General features: G+C 44.5%; 1 protein-coding gene across 2 annotated transcripts; it reads right to left on the bottom strand.

Moving 5' to 3' along the window:
- Positions 1-3,153: 3,153 nt before the first annotated feature.
- LOC125553194 (26S proteasome non-ATPase regulatory subunit 12 homolog A-like) lies at positions 3,154-7,439 on the bottom strand. 2 transcript variants are annotated; one of them, XM_048716991.1, is made up of 11 exons: positions 7,233-7,439; positions 6,883-7,077; positions 5,641-5,748; positions 5,453-5,557; positions 5,260-5,316; positions 4,976-5,172; positions 4,313-4,412; positions 4,117-4,229; positions 3,877-4,030; positions 3,713-3,790; positions 3,154-3,592 (listed from the first exon to the last, which is right to left on the bottom strand). In XM_048716991.1, the coding sequence occupies exons 1-11, from the start codon at positions 7,233-7,235 to the stop codon at positions 3,374-3,376; spliced, it is 1,329 nt and encodes a 442-aa protein (XP_048572948.1). In that variant the 5' UTR covers positions 7,236-7,439; the 3' UTR covers positions 3,154-3,373. The 2 variants fall into 2 exon arrangements, with proteins under 2 accessions (XP_048572948.1, XP_048572947.1); XM_048716990.1 differs by lacking the exon at positions 7,233-7,439 and having other exon boundaries at positions 6,883-7,083.
- Positions 7,440-16,221: the final 8,782 nt, after the last annotated feature.

The raw sequence follows: 16,221 nt of genomic DNA, 5'->3' as shown, positions 1-16,221 counted from the left end.
TTTGGCCCTCGCTACTGCTAAAGTTCTGTGTATAAGGTTTTCCCTAGTAGTGTAAAGCCGGCTAAAGAAGACCCTGAGGTGTCTTATGTCAATGATATGCAGAAAAATGATCTTTGGACTGAGCTGAAGTCAAATTTCACCCTACCGCCAGAGGATGATCCGGAGAAGCCAGTTAAAGAGCAATTAATCAAGTCTTTTGCTCTTAAGAAGATGGCAGACCTATTCAGGAGGTGGAAGAATGAGCTGAAAAGGTTTGTCGACAAAGAAGAGACACCGAAATTCAAGGGCAAATATGAGAAGATCAGAGATCACAGGCCCGCATTTGTGGCCCACAAGACATCGAAAAAGAGTAAGAAGATGTCGGCGACAAACAAGCAAAATGCTGCGAAGAAGAAGCTTCACCATCGCACGGGGTCAGGTGGCTACCTCAAAGCCCGGCCTAAGTGGGCCAAGGCTGGGAATGATCTGATTGATAAAGGGATCGAACCAGAGACAATGAACTGGCCAGACCGTTGCCATACTTGGTTCTTCGGGGCTGGCAGAACCTTGGACCCTGTATCAGGGAAGTGCTTTTGGACGGACGAGCAAATGAAAATACCAGTCAAGAGGCTTCAGCACTATATCGATGCAGCGCAGCAAGGGACGTTCGTTCCAGACAGAGAGAACGACGAGCTCACAATGATCCTCGGGAACCCTGAGCACCCTGGACGGACACGAGGCACGCCAGGCTCCGTTTCGTGGAAGGCTGGTTTTCCGGACGCAGGCGGTTACAAATGCCAGGAGAGGAGGAAAAAAAGTGCAGCAGACCCAACTGCAGGTGCTGCACGCAAGGGTACAAGCGATAGAGGAACGAGAAGCAAATCGCAGCAAACGAACTGCCGAAGCTTCCCCCGAAGCTACCCCGCCATCTCAGCGGAGAAGCAGCGTGGCTTCCACCGAGCTGCTTCAGCCGGAGCATGTCTTGACGGCTCCTGCCAGCTATCCCGTGGATGTTATCACTGAGTCTCAAAATTGCCACCTTATGACGCAATGGATGAATTTGAAGGTCAATGCGGCTGTTGGCTCTGTTTTACCTACTGAACCCGGCGCAACTTTTTACTGCCGGCCGATTCCAGAAGGATATGCTAGGGTGATGGTGGATGAAATAACAGAGGGATTTGAGGACCTCCAGCTTGACCACCCTACTGGTGAAGGGGAGACTCGGCTGGGTTCTGCTCTAAAGACTCCATGCCTATGGCGGAAGGAGCTCATCAACCTTCCGAACGGGACGCCTCCGCCTCCTCCTCCTCCTCCGGCGAGTCAGGGCACTCCGCCTCCTCCACCGCCTCCTCCTCCGGCGAGTGACGATCAGGGCACTCAGCCTCCTTCTCCGGCGCGTGGCGGCACTCCGCCTCCTTCTCCGCCTACGCCGGTGCGCCCGAGCAGCCAGCCTCCTCCTTCTCCGCCTCGTCAGCAAGGGCGGAAGAGACCCGCCGCCGCTCCGGCTGCTCCGGCGCGTCGTAGTCCTTCTCCTCCGCCTCGTAAGCAAGGAAAGAAGACAGCCGCAGCCACTCTGTCTGCTCTGCTGGCGTCTAGCAGTACAGCTAGAGGCGGGAGGAAATACAGATTTGGTCCTTCTCTGAAGACTCCAGAGAAGTTACCATACGAGATGACCCCGGAGGAGAACGCGAAAATCGTGTGAACCGAAGTGACGAACTGGTTTCAAGGGGTGAAAGCAAAGAAACATCCACCTCCGGAGGAGAAGGTAGATCCGGTGAAAGCGAAGTGCACTCTAGCTGCCCTGAGAAAACCACCAAAGTCTCCGCCGAAAGGCAACTATGAGCGCATTATTGGAAAGACATTTGTCGAAGCGGAGCGGTCGGGAAGTACTATCAGTGATCAAAGGATAAAAGAACGACGAGCTGGGAAACAAATTGCCCAGCTCGGCGAACAAGCAAACCAATCGTGCCCCCCGCTCAAGGTGCCTAGCGACATCATCGCTAATGATCCGAGGATGGTGCCCGGTTATAGCAATCTTGGAGATTACCTGCCCGACGATGTACATTATGATTTCTTGGAGGTGGAGGCGGTACACAGATTCGAGTACGGGAAGCCTCTCGTCAATGATGAAAGATCTCTAACAACGATGATGCGAAGATTGCATGATTGGTACATGAAAACCTGCAGAGAGTCTGGGGGGAGGAATACTTTGACGCTGAGAGTTAGAGAGGAGCATGACCTTGTTGGAATTGAACTGTTGAATTATCCATTTGAGGAGTTCTTCCAGTTTTTCAATCAAAGGGCCCTCAATAAAGCAACGGTCACCTGCTACTGTCTGTAAGTACTACTACTTCTGTCATTAAGTCTTTCTATATAGGTCAGCTCTTTCATTGCATGTATTTATAATTATCCTCACTATATTATGCAGATTGAAGATCGCCGAATTGAAGAAAAGACAAGTCGGTGATATTGGGTTCATTAACACAAATCTCATAGATGCAACTGAGGTTAAATTTCATGCTGAAGATAATGAGCCAACTTGCTACGATCGTTGGTAATAAATGAAAACAAAGATATAATACTCTTTCCTTACAACTTCAAGTGAGTGTTACTGTCTTGTGCATATTCGGTTTCCCTTATATATTAGTCCAGGTTATAGTAATGTAATTGATGAGTTATGCATGCGTGCGCAGTTTTTACTATATTCTCCTAGAGATTAAGCTTGAGCAGGGACTAGTAACTGTCTTAGACTCGAGACGAAAAGATCCCCAAGAGTATGCGGACATGACTGAAATCCTCAAGAAGTAAGTTAAATCGATCATTATCCACCATATCAGCAACTTTGTTCATTTCCTGATATCAAGTAATTCTTTTCTTTGTCTGGCAGGGTTTGAAGAAAATTTAGCAGAAAAGCTCTGGGACTGCCGAAGAAGCTGCAATTTAGATACCCGAAAGTAAGTACTATAGTAGCATGTTCCGCGCGTCTCCTAGTGATTCAAGCGCTAATTTCCTCAATACCATTTGTCATGCTTGCTTATCAGTTTGATTGACCTCTATACCAATACCAATCAAATGCTCGGTACAAATCAATACCAATCAAAACAGAACAAGCGTGTCTCCCAGCAAATCATACAGAAACTGGGTCTAAGCTCCGGAAGAGCGGATACCAAAGAATAGAAAAAATATTCAGAAAAATACAGCAAATAGTATTCGTCATTCCCTGTGGTTACAGTATTTCCAGACCGGTTCGCACACAAGTTCCCAAAGCAAACAGGCGACGCCCACTTGAGCAGAGAGAATAGTTTTACCCATACAGTGAAAGTGAATTCAGATCCACAGAAAGTCTACTACGCACACAACCTAAACAAGGCCATTCAGTTCAAAATGGTTCACTTCAGGCTTTCAACACCGCCTTGTGGATCATCGTCTCCTTGTGTATTTGGTGGCAGCTCTTCTCCACCAGGTCCAGGAGCTTCTCCAGGTTCGACGCCCACGAGTTGAGCACCCCGTTGCTGTCCTGGGCCGTCCGGAAGGACACGATCCCCATCGGTCTGTCGATCTTGGCAATCAGAGCCTTTGAGTTCACCATGTCCGAGATATGCTTCTCCGCCTCCTGTAAAAGGACAATTTGGAACAAGTTATTTGATACTGCATACACCATATATACCTATATCAACAGAGGATTGATGAAAACAAGGTAGTGCAGTGCTAGCTTAAAGTAGGAAATACAGACCTGCAGGCTCAAGCAAAGAAGATCCGCCAGCCTCTTCAGGGTAATCCTCGAATAGTACTTTGAAACAACCAAGATATTCTGGACAGACCATGAACCGAAGCTCAATTGACAAGCACAAAGAAATAACTGAATAAAACATATAGTGAATGCCAAGAAAGCAATACATGTTCAATGATCCTCAGCTTCAAATCCTCCGCAGCTTTTGTGCCTAAAGCTCCTCCAAGGAGATTCTTCTCGTTCTCGTATTCATCCTTGAAGAATTCCCACAACTTTGTCCACTGGATCACCTCCATAGTAACAACTTGCTTCAGTAGTAATCTGTTTCCACACAAACAAGTGAGCATTAGGCAAGGCCTGTATGGTGTAAATCAGAATTCCTAAACCTAAAAGGCATGCAATGGTACCTGAAATTTGGGATCTCAGAAAGGTTTTTATCCTCTAGTGTAGCATTGAGAAGGCTTGACTGCATTGGATCATGAGGTGCCAGCACCAAGAACCAACAGATCTTCCTAAGAATCTACAAATGGAATCAGGCAGTCAGATAAATTTAGGTATGCACAAGGCAAACGTGCAATCACAAAGAGGTGAGTGAGAGATTACCGGTGTCCACTTTGCTGGATCCTCTTTTATTGATGGAATTTCATAGATCGACTTGTAGCAACGGCAGATTTCCAGGTAATCATTGTTATGTGAGTAATAGCTGAAAAGAGAAAGACAGTGAGAAATCACGATTGACAACTAAATATGTAAAATACTCAACAGAATGACAAATTCAACTATCAAACAGTTCAAATTGGGAATTTATTTTCCCCTATCAAGCAGTTCAAATAGGGAATCACAATAATAGGTTGACTTTACAACTGTAGCCCCTAAATTGGAAATCGTTGCAATCTACAGGTAGGCATTCAAGCAGTATCCATGACATGACCATGCAAATAGAACACATACATGTAGAATACCTAACAGGAAAAGGCAGAATTTTGAACAAGCTTTCTAATGATAAACAGATCACAGGTTGCAGTAATGACAGACAAAATGTCAGTTGAAGAATTGAAGTATATGAAAAAATATTAAATATGTTGTCTTGATTGTCCAGGCATATATTAACATTATGTTCCGTAATTACTGTTATTATCTGTCAAGTAAACTAAAAATTATGATATTTACTTTATCTAATAAAAAAGTTGCAATAACTTGATACATATTACAAGAAAAGATATTTGAACTTATCATGGTTAAGTCACACTAAGAAGAACTGCATACCGAATCATCAGTTCATAGTAGATGCGCTTCAGTTCTAAGAGTGAAGGTACATCTGCAGGGGCTTCCTGAACCATATTATCGCCTTCCTTTGGCTTCTTTTTGTCCTTTGATGTATCCGCATCAAAGACCCTAGGGCTAATCTTCCTGGATAAAATTTGTGCGCGCACATAATCTTGACGATCCAGGCATAGCCGAACCTGCAGCCATGATATAGAAAGGTTTTTTAAGAATGCAATCTTCTCTGTGACCCTTCAAAGTTCTATTATTGCCAATTGCCAACTTACCTGCTCCAGAATGAATGCAAGTTTCTCTGTCTTTGCCATCGAGCCAAATGTTTCAACCTGAGGGTCAAATTCTTAGTTGTTAGTTGAGAAAAAAAGTTAAAGGTTGCCAGATAAGAGCACCAGCAAAACAAGCACATCATGATTATAGTGGATGAACAGCTTATCAAGAATTCTAATTAGCGGGCTAACTTACAGCAACTTCCTGCATGATTTCAGCAGCTTCATCAATCTTTCCCTGCTCCTCTTTAATTTTTGCAAGTCTTTTGATCAATCTAGCTCTCTCTATCTCCACATATATCTACAGTGCATGCTCAAGAATGAGTTTCTGAGAGCCAAGAAGTATTACAGAAGTAAACAATAAAAAGTAGCCATTCTTCTCACTTTTCCAGCAGCGACACTGCTCAATGTTTTGATAAGCTCAATACGTGTCTCCACGTCTGGTGTCACGTCAATGTACTCCATCGCTTTCTGAACAACAGCAGTAATAGCCTGCATATAATAAAGAACAAGAAGGTGAGATATGTGCGTAACTCAAACCCAAAAGCAAATGGCAACATCAATTGCAGACATAGCCAAGAGTGCTTAACTGCTAATGGCATATTGTCCAATCCGTCAATAAATAAGATGAAAGATGAACATTAAGCAGAAGATACATGGTCTAACAAAAGGTCTTACTGTTTTGGAGAGAGAGAGAGAGAGAACACTGTAGGAAAACAGTTATTTAGTGAATCAAACCATGCAATCACTTAACATTCTGATTTAGTGCTTTGTGATAAAGTATTCGTCCGAAGTAATTTTGTGCAAGTATCAGAACAAGGCAGTGAAATGATAATTACTAAACCTGCTGTCGTGGTTAGAGTGTATGCAAGTGACTTCAAAAAAAAAAATTGCACACATGGGCATAAAAACAGCTATAAGAACAAACAGATCCTGCAAGTAAACATTAACATCAATGTTGTTCAACAAAGTCTACACCTACAGTATAAATACAGTAACTATAAACACGGAGTAAAAGAAAAATAATAATTAGGGTGCATGACTAATCTTGCTGCCTTGACTGTTGAACTACTTCATACATGTGCTATAAATAAACAAAGAAAACAGAATAGTTGGCGCTGAAACAGCCCACTAGAAACAGAAGAAATCAGTTAGTAACTCATGAGTCCCATTAAGACATATAGTTTTACATCAACACTGCAAGGGAGTGGTGTTACTAGGCAATATGGCATGTCTTACTCAAGAGCCTTTACTGATGCAGCAAACATCGCATTACATAAAGGCATCAAGCTGAACAAAACATATTGAGACCTACTTCCTTCACGCATATCACCACTAACAAATTTCTACTACATAAATCCCAGTTTCTCACAATAAACAAACTATCTAGCTAAAGGTTCAAAAAAAAAAACTATCTAGCTTCTCCGAACAGCCAATTCCTATCACATAAAGAACTAATCGAAGACCCTAATCCAGCCAATTCTCTGGGAAGCTTCTCTGAGCATAATTCCACCACATAAATCTAGGGTTAAGTATCCAAATCGTAGCTACAGGCTCAAGTTCGACACAATCGAGACGAAGCAGAGAAGGGGGGAGGAGGGGCGGGGTGTGGCGAGCGAGCTGTACCTGTTTGAGCTGGCCCCTCCGCTTGGAGAGGACGACGATCTGGTCGTTGAGCGTCTTCCAGGCGGCGTCCTTGAAGCAGAGCTCGACGATGTCGACGGCGGCCTTCCGGGTGCCGGCCACATCCCCGGCGAGGCGGCACTGCTTCTCCGTGTTCAGGAGCGACTCGATCGCCGCGTCGAGGCCGCTGCTGCCCTCCTGCATCACCACAAATCACCGTCGTCACAAGGACAGCAACAAGCAGATCAGATCGGAAACCCTAGGCCGGTGGGGATGGAACCCCGGGAAGCTCGGCGGCCGGGTGGGGGGACGGGGAGGGGCGGAGGCGGGCGGGAGGGAGAGGGGGAGCTCACCATGGTCGGGATCTCGCGAGGAGGCGGCACCGGCGGCGGGGGTGGGCGGAGGAGGAGAGGGGACGGCGGCCGATTTGGGTTTGCTTGCGGGAGAGGTCTCGCGCTGGGTGGGGGATGGAGCGTGGGGAGAGAGTATAGTGGTGCTGCTGAGCCGGGTCGGGCTCGGGCCGGGCGTCTTGGATGGCGAGGTCTGGACGGCCCAGATCCGGTGTCTGGTCGGTCTCTCGTCTTCGGGCCAGTCCTCTTCGCAGCTTAAAAAATAAGCCGCCTCTTCTCCAGTTTTTCTGTAAACCGCTTCTCTTATTTATTGAGGCTTCTAACCTAATTATAGAATAACTAATTTAAAAATCTCAACAAATTTTGAATACGGCTTATTTTTTAAGTTGGGAAGAGGCAGCTTATCTTTTAAAGCCGCCCAAAAGAACTGGCCCTTCGTCTACGTGCCGCTACGCAGACTCGGTCGGAACCTCCCGTTTAGCACGGTACGCGCTAGCGAACCAGCCAACACCCAACGCGCACCCCTCACCCTCCCACCGCGCACCCTTTTGTTTTTTTTCTTTCGTCTTTAAAATAAGTCGGGATTAAAAAAACAATTTTCAAAAAACATAAAATGTCTGTGAATTCAAAATATATTGATGGTTTCAAAACAAATGTTTGGAAAATTATAAAATATTCGTGATTTTAAAAAAAATTGTGAATTTTAAAAACCAATCAGGAAATAAAAAATGTTCATGATTTGAATAAATGACCGCGTATTCAAAAATGTTCTTAAATTTGAAAAATAATTATGGATACAGAAAATATCATGGGTTTAGAAAAAATCATGGATTTTATTAAATCATGCAGTTTGATAAAATACTCATCCAAATAAAAATGAAAAAAAAAACAGAAACCCGAAGAGAAAAACGCAAAAAACAGGTCTGGGAAGGTTACTTTCCCAAAACCAGAAAGGAGCTACTTGGGCCGCCCCAGCGGCGGCGGGGGGGGGGGGGGGGGGGGGGGGGGGGGGGGTACGCATTTGGTCATCATCGGCCGACCTACGTGCTAAATAGGATCGAGGCCTCGTGGCTATTGACTTAGATCCCTACATATTAAAAAACTGTGGAGATGTCTGCACAATGCCATTCCTTGTTTTATTGTTCTTGAACAACTACACATCGAAAACAATTCACAATGACGGGTCTGAGCGGTGGGAACGAAGGGCATTAGTCATGCTTTGTTTAAATGTTTATGAGCGAAGGCAATCTCGAAGTCGCTCAAACTTAAGCAACTTGTTTCTGGCGCTGCGCTTGTGGGCGGATCAGGAGCGGGGGTGATTGAGTTTCGGAAATGTTAATGCTCACACATGTGGGCGTTTGCACATCGCCCACACGCCTCCATCACCACTCATTTTGCCACGTATGAATAGATGACATCAGCAGAATTTTTTTTAGTTTCCGGCTTAAAAATGTTGTATCTCCTAAATAAAAAAGCGAACTAAAAATCCGTTTTCACCATTAAATCCGTCTCGACGAGATCTGCAAAACTAGACCCCATGTTGATATGTTTTGACGAAAAAAAAATTTGCCAGAAGTTGCCACGATGTTTACACTGCAGTTGCCATAGGGCTTAAACTAAAGTTGCCATGTGGCAATTTTAGTTTGTAGATCATGGCAATTTTAGTATTTTGATGATAGCAACTCCAGTACTTTGACCATGAAAATTATTTTTTGTATGAACCATGGCAATTTTACGTGCATGTATCATGGCAATTTTAGTTTATGGTTCATGGCAAGTCTAGTTTCTTAATTCCTCATTTTATAAATGTCAAAATTTACATTTAAATGTAGAAGAAAATAGCTGAAACATATCATGGCAACTTCAGTGTAAATATCATGGCAATTCATATGCAATAGACATGGCAACTTTTAATCCAAAAAAAATTTCATCAAAACATATCAATATGGGATCTAGTTTCGAAGATCTCATCGCGAGGGATTTAATGGTGAAAACGGATTTTCAATCAGATTTTTCGTTTAAGAGATAAAACATTTTAAAAACTGAAAATCCAAAAAAATTCCTACATGCATGCATGCGATGACGTGGCAATCTGTTTACATTAGAGACGTGTGGTGCGTCTCTCTTCCTGCCACACGTGTGGCAGTTAGCGCGCCCCCAATTTCTGCTATGTGATTAATCGTTCGAACACCTCTATATGGATCCGACTAACTGTCAGAGTTGATGGCAACTACATGTTGACATATATGGTGGGAGCGCATGCAGCAATTGGTCCAAGGCAAAATTGTGCGATCTTCAAAACATATTGCGCCAATAATTCACATGTTGCCTCTCAACTTTGTCCGTGCAGCGGGCAAAGCTACGACTGCTTAGAGACTAAATATATGGGCTAGAGCTTTAGTTGGTCAGTAGGTACTGAATGTTGATGCATATTTCTCCGATGAAGATAGAAGATTACTCGGGGTCTTGCGGAGCAAATGCCAGAGAGCATCGCGGAGGTTTTATTAGAGCTTTTACAACGCGTCTAGAGCATGTGGCAGATGTTGTTTTTGCTGAAGCCGCTGCATTTTACATGAATGTCTGATTATTTCCAAAGTGTTAAATAGGAACCACAGTCACCATGGCAGAGGACACATCCATTGCAAAGGCATAATGTTGAATCATTGCTTTGTCGAAGGATTGCGTCGAAGAAGAGGCAAGAGCACTAAAGGATAAAACATGAAAGACATTGGTCAAAACCACCATCACTGTCATCAATATCTAAAGTATAGAGCAAAGCGAGGAAATCACCACAAACATTGGTCAAAACCAACTCAAAACCACTGCCATTGTCATCGCTGAAGTAGATCAAAGAGGACCATAATCAACAAGATCAAGAGCATTAGTCGGGCAAGATTGCCCTAAGTTGTCGAGCGAGATGATTAGTTTTCCTACTAGTGCCACTAGTCGTCAGCTTAGGTCGCTTTAGGTTACCAGAGAAGAGAATTATGACACAAGACATCGAGAGTGATCTTTGGAATATTTTCTCGTGGCACTAGTAGAAAACAGGGCTTTGGTTCGGGCCTGGCCAGCCCATTAGTCCCGGTTCTGCACGAACCGGGACCCATGGGGGGCATTTGTCCCGGTTCGTGAGCCTAGGGGGCCGGCCGGGGCCTCGTAGGCATTGGTCCCGGTTCGTCTAGACCCATTTGTCCCGGTTCTAGGCACGAACCGGGACCAATGGACCTCGCTCCTGGCCCACAGCCATTGGTCCCGGTTTGTAACTCGAACAGGGACAGAAGGGGGAGCTTTAGTCCTGGTTCCAACCACGAACCGGGACAAATAAGTTGCCTACATATACCCCATCGCCGCAGTAGAGCACTCCACAGTGCTCTGTTTTTTCTAGCCGGCGATGGGAGGGCATTTGGGTGCTCTAGCTCACCTCCTATGCACATGAGGTGTTCGATGAAATGCCCGAGCCACACTAGTTAAGCTTTCTCCTCTCGAAGCTCGACCTCCGAGCTCCATTTTTCCCGAGATTTGTCTAGGTTTAGCGGTCCGTCACGCCCCGTCCCCGTCTTCACCGCCGTCGATCGCCCGCGCCGATCTCGTCGCCGGCACCACCGTGGTGAGCCTCTTGTTCTTATATTCTTTCTAAAAGAAAAAATTCTTACTTTAGATAGATACTTGTCTAATTTTCTTACTTTTGACACACATAATTATATATAATGCACGCAGATGAACCGGCAATGGATGTACGGTGACAGACACACCCCCGAGTACATTAAGGGCGTGCATAATTTTCTCGAAGTGGCTGAGGCAAACAAGCAGAATGGTTTTATGTGTTGTCCATGCCCTAAATGTGGGAATACGAAGTCTTACTCTGACTGGAAAATCCTTCACATCCACCTGCTTTATAAGGGTTTCATGCCACACTATAATGTTTGGACGAGGCACAGAGAAATAGGGGTTATGATGGAAGACATCGAAGAAGAAGAGGACGATGACAACTATGTGCCCCCTGAATACGGTGATGCTGCAACGGGGGAAGCTGCTAAAGATCAAGAGGAACCAGATGATGTGCCCGATGATGGTGATCTCCGCCGGGTCATTGTCGATGCAAGGACACAATGCGAAAGTCAAAAGGAGAAGCTGAAATTCGATCACATGTTAGAGGATCACAAAAAAGGGTTGTACCCCAATTGCGAAGATGGCAACACAAAGCTCACTACCGTACTGGAATTGTTGCAGTGGAAGGTAGAGAATGTTGTGCCTGACAAAGGATTTGAGAAGTTACTGAAAATATTGAAGAAGAAGCTTTCAAAGGATAACGAATTGCCCGACAGTACGTACGCAGCAAAGAAGGTCGTATGCCCTCTAGGATTGGAGTGCAGAAGATACATGCACGCCCTAATGACTGCATCCTCTACCGCGGTGCGTATGAGGATTTGAATGCATGCCCGGTATGCGGTGCATTGCAGTATAAGATCAGACGAGATGACCCTGGTGATGTTGACGGCGAGCCCCCCAGGAAGAGGGTTCCTGCGAAGGTGATGTGGTATGCTCCTATAATACCACGGTTGAAATGTCTGTTCAGAAATGAAGAGCATGACAAGTTGATGCGATGGCACAGAGAGGGTCGTAAGAAAGACGGGAAGTTGAGAGCACCCGCTTACGGGTCGCAGTGGAGAAAAATCAAGAGAAAGTACTGGGCTGAGTTTGCAGGTGACCCAAGGAACGTATGGTTTGGTTTAAGCGCGGATGGCAGTAATACTTTCGGGGAGCAGAGCAGCAATCACAGCACCTGGCCCGTGACTCTATGTATGTATAACCTTCCTCCTTGGATGTGCATGAAGCGGAAGTTCATTATGATGTCAGTTCTCATCCAAGGCCCTAACCAACCCGGCAATGACATTGATGTGTACCTAAGACCATTAGTTGAAGAACTTTTACAGCTATGGAATGAAAACGGTGTACGTGTGTGGGATGAGCACAAACAGGAGGAATTTAACCTGCACGCATTGCTGTTTGTAACCATCAACGATTGGCCCGCTCTCAGTAACCTTTCAGGACAGACAAACAAGGGATACCACGCATGCACGCACTGTTTAGCTGACACCGAAAGTATATACCTAGACAAATGCAGGAACAATGTGTACCTGGGCCATCGTCGATTTCTTCCGACCAACCATCAATGTCGAAAGAAAGGCAAGCATTTCAAAGGCGAGGCAGATCACCGGAAGAAGCCCGCCATGCGTACCGGTGATCACGTACTTGCTATGGTCAATGATTTACACGTAATATTTGGAAAGGGTCCCGACGGACTAGCTGTTCCGAATGACGCTGAGGGACGCGCACCCATGTGGAAGAAGAAATATATAATTTGGGACCTACCCTACTGGAAAGACCTAAAGGTCCGCTCTTCAATCGACGTGATGCACGTGACGAAGAACCTTTGCGTGAACCTGCTAGGCTTCTTGGGCGTGTATGGGAAGACAAAAGATACACTTGAGGCACGGGAGGACCTGCAACGTTTGCACGAAAAAGATGGCATGCCTCCAAAGTAGTATGAAGGTCCTGCCGGCTACGCTCTTACCAAAGAAGAGAAGGAAATCTTCTTTGAATGCCTGCTCAGTATGAAGGTCCCGACTAGCTTCTCGTCGAATATAAAGGGAATAATAAATATGCCAGAGAAAAAGTTCCAGAACCTAAAGTCTCATGACTGCCCCGTGATTATGACGCAACTGCTTCCGGTTGCATTGAGGGGGCTTCTACCGGAAAACGTCCGATTAGCCATTGTGAAGCTATGTGCATTCCTCAATGCAATCTCTCAGAAGGTGATCGATCCAGAAATCATACCAAGGCTAAGGAGTGATGTGGCGCAATGTCTTGTCAATTTCGAGCTGGTGTTCCCACCATCCTTTTTCAATATCATGACGCATGTCCTAGTTCATCTAGTCAACGAGAACCAAGGACAAGGGAGCAGCCCGCTGATAGAGAGGAAGACCGTACTCCATCACCTCCATTAGGCCAACCAAAATTGGACCCCCATCCGTCTCTGCCCCCGAACGCCGTCGACAAGCAGAGCCACTCACCCCGAGTGGAAGGATAGGAACAGTAGGCTGCCGAGGAGAGAACGAGAGCACAGTTGATACGTCCATTTTGCTTCATGCTTTTATATCGATATTTATTGCATTATGGGCTGTTATTTCATGTTATGTCACAATACTTATGACTATTCTCTCTTATTCTACAAGGTTTACATAAGGAGGGAGAATGCCGGCAGCTGGAATTCTGGGCTGGAAAAGGAGCAAATATTAGAGACCTATTCTGCGCAACTTCAAAAGTCCTGAAACTCCATGGAATATCTTAAAAGAAATAAAGAAAATCGTCGCCAAAGATGAAGGCCAGGGGGCCCACACCCTGCTCACGAGGGTGGGGGGCACGCCCCCCTCCCTAGGGCGCGCCCCCTACCTCGTGGGTCTCCGACGTCCATCTTCTGCTATATGAAGTCTTTCGATGAGAAAAAAAATCAGAAGCAACCTTTCGGGACGAAACTCCGCCGCCATGAGGCGGAACCTTGGCGGAACCAATCTAGGGCTCCGGCAGAGCTGTTCTGCCGGGGATACTTCCCTCCGGGAGGGGGAAATCATCACCATCATCATCACCAACGCTCCTCTCATTGGGAGAGGGAAATCTCCATCAACATCTTCACCAGCACCATCTCATCTCCAAACCCTAGTTCATCTCTTGTATCCAATTCTTGTCTCAAAGTCCGGGATGGGTGCTAGTAGGTTGCTAGTAGTGTTGATTACTCCTTGTAGTTGATGCTAGTTGGTTTATTTGGTGGAAGATCATATGTTCAGATCCTATATGCATATTATTACCCCTCTGATTATGAACATGAATATGCTTTGTGAGTATTTACGTTTGTTCCTGAGGACAAGGGAGAAGTTTTGCTATTAGTAGTCATGTGAATTTGGTATTAGTTCGATATTTTGATGAGATGTATGTTGTCTAGCCTCTAGTGGTGTTATGTGAACGTCGACTACATAACACTTCACCATTATTTGGGCCTAGAGGAAGGCATTGGGAAGTAATAAGTAGATGATGGGTTGCTAGAGTGACAGAAGCTTAAACCGTAGTTTTATGCGTTGCTTCGTAAGGGGCTGATTTGGATCCATATGTTTCATGCTATGGTTAGGTTTACCTTAATACTTTTGTTGTAGTTGCGGATGCTTGCAATAGAGGTTAATCATAAGTGGGATGCTTGTTCAAGTAAGAACAACACCCAAGCACCGGTCCACCCACATATCAAATTATCAAAGTACCGAACGCGAATCATATGAACGTGATGAAAACTAGCTTGATGATATTCCCATGTGTCCTCGGGAGCGCTTTTCCTATTATAAGAGTTTGTTCCGGCTTGTCCTTTGCTATAAAAAGGATTGGGCCACCTTGCTACACTTTATTTACTTTTTTCACTTGTTGCTCGTTACAATTTATCTTATTACAAAACTATATGTAACACTTATTTCAGTACTTGCAGAGAATACCTTGCTGAAAACCGCTTATCATTTTCTTCTGCTCCTCGTTGGGTTCGACACTCTTATTTATCGAAAGGACTACGATAGATCCCCTATACTTGTGGGTCATCAAGACTCTTTTCTGACGCCGTTGTCGGGGAGTGTAGCGCCTTTGGTAGGAGGAATTTGGTAAGGAAAAATTTATATAGTGTGCTGAAATTTACTGTCATTTGTTACTATGGAAAGTAATTCTCTGAGGGGCTTGTTCGGGGTATCTTCACCCCGTCCAGTAGAGCAAAGAGTTGCTTCTCAACCTACTGAACCTATTGAAAATGAAACTCCTTTTGAATTTCCTTCGGGTATGATGGAAAAACTGCTAGCTAATCCTTTTACAGGAGATGGAACAAAGCATCCTGATGAGCACTTAATATATGTGGATGAAGTTTGTGTATTATTTAAGCTTGCAGGTATGCCCGATGATGTTGCTAAGAAGAAGGTCTTCCCTTTATCTTTGAAGGGAGATGCATTGACATGGTATAGGCTATGTGATGATACGAGATCATGGAGCTATAAAAGATTGAAATTGGAATTTCATCAAAAGTATTACCCTATGCATCTTGTTCATCGTGATCGCAATTATATATATAATTTCTGGCTTCGCGAAGGAGAAAGCATCGCTCAAGCTTGGGGGAGGCTTAAATCAATGTTATATTCATGCCCCAATTATGAGCTCTCGAGAGAAATAATTATTCAAATTTTTTATGCTTGGCTGTCTCATAACAATCAAACCATGCTCGATACTTCTTGTGCTGACTCTTTTATGATGAAGACTATTGAATTTAAATGGGATTTATTGGATATAATTAAACGCAACTCTGAAGATTGGGACCTCGACGAAGGTAAGGAGTCAGGTATGACACCTAAGTTTGATTGTGTTAAATCTTTTATGGATACCGATATTTTCCGCAAGTTTAGCACTAAATATGGACTTGACTCTGAGATAGTAGCTTCTTTCTGTGAATCTTTTGCTACTTATGTTGATCTCCCTAAGGAAAAGTGGTTTAAATATCATCCTTCCATAGAAGTAAAAGTAGCTGCACCTATTAAAGTTGAAGAAAAGACTGTCACTTATAATGATCCTATTGTTCCTACTTCTTATGTTGAGAGACCACCTTTCCCTGTTAGAATAAAGGATCATGCTAACGCTTCAACTGTTGTTCGTAAAAGCAATATTAGAACTTATACACCTCCTGAGTAAGTTAAAGTAGAACCTAATATTGCTATTGTTAAAGATCTCTTGTCTGATAATATTGATGGGCATGTTATTCAGTTCGACGGTGAAACTGCTAGAATTGCTAAGCCTTGTGCTAAAGATAAACATAGACCTATGGTAGGCGTGCCTGTTATTTCTGTTAAAATAGGAGATCATTATTATCATGGCTTATGTGATATGGGTGCGAGTGCTAGTGTTATACCGCATACTTTAT

This window comes from Triticum urartu, chromosome 4, assembly GCF_003073215.2.
Source record: "Triticum urartu cultivar G1812 chromosome 4, Tu2.1, whole genome shotgun sequence".
Classification (NCBI taxonomy): domain Eukaryota; kingdom Viridiplantae; phylum Streptophyta; class Magnoliopsida; order Poales; family Poaceae; genus Triticum; species Triticum urartu.
Note: the sequence above shows the minus strand (reverse complement) of the source record. Positions and strands in the feature narration are given on the sequence as shown.

Coding starts and splice junctions, on each gene's coding strand:
- LOC125553194 (XM_048716990.1), bottom strand. CDS start 7,083: ATGCAGGAGGGCAGCAGCGGCCTCGACGCGGCGATCGAGTCGCTCCTG. Junction 4,413..4,975: donor TACTATGAACTGATGATTCG/GTATGCAGTTCT, acceptor TTCTCTTTTCAG/CTATTACTCACATAACAATG. Junction 4,031..4,116: donor TCTGAGATCCCAAATTTCAG/GTACCATTGCAT, acceptor GTGTGGAAACAG/ATTACTACTGAAGCAAGTTG.